Source organism: Prionailurus bengalensis, chromosome D2 (genome assembly GCF_016509475.1).
Source record: "Prionailurus bengalensis isolate Pbe53 chromosome D2, Fcat_Pben_1.1_paternal_pri, whole genome shotgun sequence".
NCBI classification, from domain to species: domain Eukaryota; kingdom Metazoa; phylum Chordata; class Mammalia; order Carnivora; family Felidae; genus Prionailurus; species Prionailurus bengalensis.
The window spans coordinates 32,544,128-32,548,901 of record NC_057351.1 but is presented as its reverse complement, the minus strand read 5'-3'; the positions used below and the strand labels follow the sequence as shown (position 1 = coordinate 32,548,901).

Sequence of the window (4,774 nt, the reverse complement as noted above, 5' to 3'; positions counted from 1 at the left end):
GAAGGGGGAGGGTTTGCAGGCAGGACAGAGGGATGACATCCCTGATGAAGGGCCCTGGAATGAGCAAAATCAGTCCGGAGAAGGGAGCAGGCCATACTGACCTGTGCCTAAAGACAGGGAGTGGTAGGGAGTGTGGTGGGCCATCAGCCTGTATAGGGCAAGTAGGGCCCAATATCAAAGGTCTTGAAAGGCAGACCGTGGAATCTGACAATAGGAAGCTATTGTAGGTTCTAGAGTAATACCCTGATGAGCTGGGAAATAGAAATAAGAAAGGTAATCAGAACAAATTTTATAAGCCTGGAAGCATTTTCCAAAGTGGGATGTTATTTGTAAGTCTATAAGCTTTATTAGCTTTCGGTCTTAGCAACAAAGGAATCTTTCCCAGCTTCTCTTCAAGAGCCCACCCAATACCTGGGACAAAGCTCCCTGCTGGGTCTGAGAAAGCCTGCCAGCTCCCATCTGGGGGCCCTTCTGTCCAGCTGGGGGGCATTTGCCAGCCCTATGATGAGGAAAGCCAGTCTGGCTTCAGGGAGATGGCGACTCAGCTGTACTTTCTTGGGAGTCCAGGCCTCAGTCTGACCAACTAAGAAGAGGGGCCCCTGGGTGGCTCAGTCTGTTAAGCATCCGACTTCGGCTCAGGTCATGATCTCACAGTCTGTGGGTTCGAGCCCCGTGTTGGGCTCTGTGCTGACGGCTCAGAGCCTGGAGCCTGCTTCACATTCTGAGTCTCCCTCTCTCTCTGCCCCTCCCCCGCTTGCACCCTGTGTCTTTCTCAAAAAATAAACATTTAAAAAAGAAAAAGAAACGAAGAAAAGCGCGCTCGCTGCCTCCTGGTCTTGGAGAGGGGTTAATGTTTATTGTGCCATCCAGTTCTTGCCTCTAAGTACCAAGAAGACTCTGTCTTGGAGCTGGGCATGGTTGTTTTCTTTGTTTTCCTTTGTGGCAAGGGATACACAGCTGTGAGCACTGGCGCTGCTCTTAATTCCCCGGAAAGTGAGCCCAGACACCATCCAAAGGCTGAGCACCGTACACTCCCAGCTCCCACCTTGAGGGGCCGAGAGTGAACGAGGTCAGCCACGGTCAGAAGACGGTCATTCAAGGGCTGCGGCCTGTGTTTACGAGTCTGTGAAACATTACTAACCCCCGTCCCACCCAGCTTTCACAGGGTGGCTATCAGGAGGATGAGCTAAGAAATTGAGGGTGAGGGTGCTCCTAAAACTGCTCTGGGCAACTTATTTGTTACCAGTGTTTTCAGATCCAGTTCTAACCCAAGTTCATTCAATTTGGGGAACAAGTCACCCAGCTCTACCAAAGAGATGTGAGTCTTCTCAACTATCCCAGAGTTTGAGACTCTGTCAGGATCACTGACGAGAATGCAGGTTCCTGGGGCTCTGCCCCAGGTGCACTCAGCCAGAATCTCCACCAGAGCCCGGGGATCTGGGTTTTAACCTGGGCCCCACACACTCAAGTGGGAAAATTACTGTTTTAACATCGGGCAAACAAGGCCTGCCTGGGACCAGGAAGAGAAACAAGGGAGATAACAGCTCTCCAAAGGCCGGTGTGGGAAGTCTGCCCACACCCCCCCCCCCCACTACGGTCAAGGGGAGGGAGAAGTGGGAAGGGCCTTGGCCTTCATCTGGCCCAATCCCTATTTCACTGATAAGGAAATTGGGGCCCAGAGAGGGCAATGAGTCCCAGTCACCCAAGGAATTCCCTTAGGCCTGCAGTCCCCTTGCTCAGAAGGCCTCCCCACCCCTCCTTTTCTGCTTCCATGTGCATGTGTGTCTGTGTGCCTTGTCCATTCTGCACCTGCCAGGGCCACACCTCCTCCCAGGAGCAAGCCGTACTCCTAGGTGCCCTAGGTTCTTGGTCTAGTAAGAGGCTAGAACGAACTCCATTTCTTGGTGCTCCTGCTCCCTAGCCTCTTACATTCAGAGATCAATTTTGTGGTTTTCGTGACTGCATAACAAATGGAACTGTGACTTTTTCATAGGAGGAAAAAGAAGTCTCTGGAAGTCCTTCGAGTTTCTGTAAGTGCCTTGGGCTTCTATACCCTGTACCCAGGCCTTCTAACCCAGAGCAGCCAGGTGAGCTCTCCCAACTGAGCTCAGTGGGAGGTCTGACTCAACGCCTCACCTTCCAGGGCTTTCCAGCGCTTTTCCCTGGTAGCATCAGCCAGCCATGGGAGCCAGGGTTCTTGGCACAGATGGCACACAATCCACATACCTCCATTACCAGGCTGGCAGGCAGCCCCGGAAAAGGACACAGCAACACACGGGTGGACCCGAGTCTGATGAAACTTGCCTTTTACCGGCAACCATTCCCCTTTTTTATTTCACAGCACTGACGAGACTCAACTGTTTTAACAAACCTTTTTTTTTTATTAGAAAAGTAAAAAATATTGCATAGGTCTTAATACTTGAACATCAAGTGTATTTATGAACAGCGAGTATCTTCATGTAAACAGTTCTAGATGGAAGACCCAGATGGCACTCTTCTGGGGGAGGGGTTCCAGCCCCCCACCCCACCCCACCCCAATCAGCCCCATCCCCTCACAGCTCAACTCCCCAGTACACATTGGGGGAGGGGAGGGAGGGGCAAATGCAGCTCCCAGGTGTCTTTTTTCTTCAAGTGTCAAAGATCCCCAAGTGATCCCAACACCCACCCCTTCCTACTCTTACATTCATGCGTCTGTAAGATAGCTGCCTAGAACAGGTCAGTAGTGAAGCTCTGATCAAAACAAAAACAAAAGGTACAAAAACAAAGAACACATTTGGCCCCTTCAGACCAGGAGATACACAAAACCGCCTTGACCTCCCCCCTCCCACCAGGGCTGCTACCAGGAGCATACAACCCCTTGCAAAGGCCAGTGCAGCCCAGCTGCTCACCTGGCTGTCACACCACTGTTGTCTTAACTGTCAGTAACGATAAAAATAATAAGGTACATGCTACATACACATCCAGCCAGAAGCCCAGTTGGCCCCTAAGCCTTTGTTTCATGCTACAGTACTGAGGGGCATAGGCCCCCAACCGGGAGCTACCTGCACACCTCAGTGAGCTTCCTAGGAAACACAATGTTCCCCCCACCTCCACCTTCCTCCCCTCAGGTGGCTGTTGTCAGTATGCTAACGACAGGCGACAGGCGTCAATCCCTCAGCTCCTGCCTGCCAACCTCCACCTCAAAATCAAAAGTTGAGTGGTCTCTGGCGTGGGGGCAGGGTAGGCCCCCCCCCAGGCTCAAGTTCAACACTCCTCAATGAGCAGCTGCTCGGAGCTATACAGCTTTTTCTTGATGACTCGGAAGCCCGTGCTCAGCGTCAGGGACTGGCTGAAACCGGGGACGAAGGGAGAGTTGGCAGAGCTGAACAGCCCCTGGATCTTAGGCCAGAGGCGTGAGTCCAGGCGCAGCACGAGGGTCAGCTGGAAAGTGGGCACCAGGCTGGGGTCGAGGGCCAGCTGGCCGACGCTGTGGCAGCTCTTGCCTTGCTCTACGCAGACGTCCAGCAGCGCCCCCCGCAGGCCACACGGCTCGCTGTAGGCCAGGCGCAGTAGTTCCTTGCCCACCTGGCTCACCAGCTGGCTGGGCATCAGCAGGCGCGCTGGGCGCCGTGAGCCCAGCCGCGCCTGGGACAGGCTCTCCTGCAGCAGCTGCATCAGGTTGGCACACAAGTGCTCATCCTCAGGGTCGCTGAGCAGCTCGAAGTCGGGCAGGGACACCCCATCCAGGTATGCCGAGTCTGGTAAGGGAGAGCACACAAGAGAGGGATATAAGAACAGCTCCAAAGGCGGGGGGGGGGGGGGTGCTCTTGCGTTAAGAAACCAACACTCCTTCCCACTCTGTGCCTCAGCTTCTGCCACACACTTGTACCCTATACTCCAATCTCCGTCCTCCATCCCGCCACCCCTCCGCAATCAGGGTTCTGATGGGATAGGAAGACAGGCGGCGTTGACCCCTTCCAGAGCGGTGCTTTTCCACCTCCCGGGCCCCGTGAGTCGCGTCCAGTCTCCGCCCACGGCTTACCTTCCTCCGGCCCAAAGCCACTGTTGCTGCTGTCCAGGGACTCGCAGTCCGAGCTCTCCAGGCTCGCGCAGCGACCAAGACCCTCTTCTCGGGCCGCCGACCCCCAGGCTGAGCGCGGCGGCTGATCTGGGGTGTGAGTTCGGGACAAGGACGACGATGAAGAGGAGGAGGACGATGAGAAGCGATCCCAAAGGCTAGGCATGATGAGGACGGACGCCAGGACGTTTGCAGTTGAGCTCTGGATGCGGGAACGCAGAAAACGCTGTAAGACAGGAGGCGCACGGACCCGGCGTCAGTCTGGGGGCTGGACCAGACTGAGAGCGCTCGGACCCGCAGGATTGAGGCCTCCCCACGCAGGAATCAGTACATACTGAAAGGACACTTACCAGCTAGCTCGGTCGACGAGAACTGCTAGGACAAGTGCGTACTGCCGCTTGAATGGGTGCGCGAACTGGTATCAACCCCCGCGCACTGCCCAGACCTGTCCCTTCTACCCACCCGCACCTCCCCCTTGGCCTGCCGCGGTCCCTAGCACCAGCACCGAGAGGCCTATAAGGACTACAGCGGAGAGGCCACGCCTCCTCAGCGCCTCAGCCCAATCCAGATCCGGGAGTGTGGCCCCCCTCGGCCAATGGGCTCCGGGCGCACGTTCGCAACGTTCTCTCCTGCCCGGTGACAGAGGTCTGGCCCCGCCCCCGCTGAGCCCCAGAACGCTCCCAGCCGAACCCCGCGCCGCGGCCACGCCCCCTTTCT

The 4,774-nt window shown here is 55.8% G+C and overlaps 1 protein-coding gene across 2 annotated transcripts; it reads right to left on the bottom strand.

The window, feature by feature from the left end:
• Positions 1-2,358: 2,358 nt before the first annotated feature.
• DDIT4 (DNA damage inducible transcript 4) lies at positions 2,359-4,553 on the bottom strand. Of its 2 annotated transcripts, none has more exons than XM_043596586.1 (3): positions 4,408-4,553; positions 4,022-4,259; positions 2,359-3,737 (listed from the first exon to the last, which is right to left on the bottom strand). In XM_043596586.1, exons 2-3 carry the CDS (start codon positions 4,221-4,223, stop codon positions 3,244-3,246), a joined length of 696 nt encoding a protein of 231 aa, XP_043452521.1. In that variant the 5' UTR covers positions 4,224-4,259; positions 4,408-4,553; the 3' UTR covers positions 2,359-3,243. The 2 variants fall into 2 exon arrangements, with proteins under 2 accessions (XP_043452521.1, XP_043452519.1); XM_043596584.1 differs by having other exon boundaries at positions 4,022-4,283; positions 4,408-4,551.
• Between the last annotated feature and the right edge of the window lie 221 nt (positions 4,554-4,774).

Excerpts from the sequence above, each read along its gene's own strand:
- DDIT4 (XM_043596586.1), bottom strand. The coding sequence starts at position 4,223 with ATGCCTAGCCTTTGGGATCGCTTCTCATCGTCCTCCTCCTCTTCATCG. Across the intron at positions 3,738-4,021 it reads TGGCTTTGGGCCGGAGGAAG|ACTCGGCATACCTGGATGGG; the intron begins GTAAGCCGTGGG and ends CTCCCTTACCAG.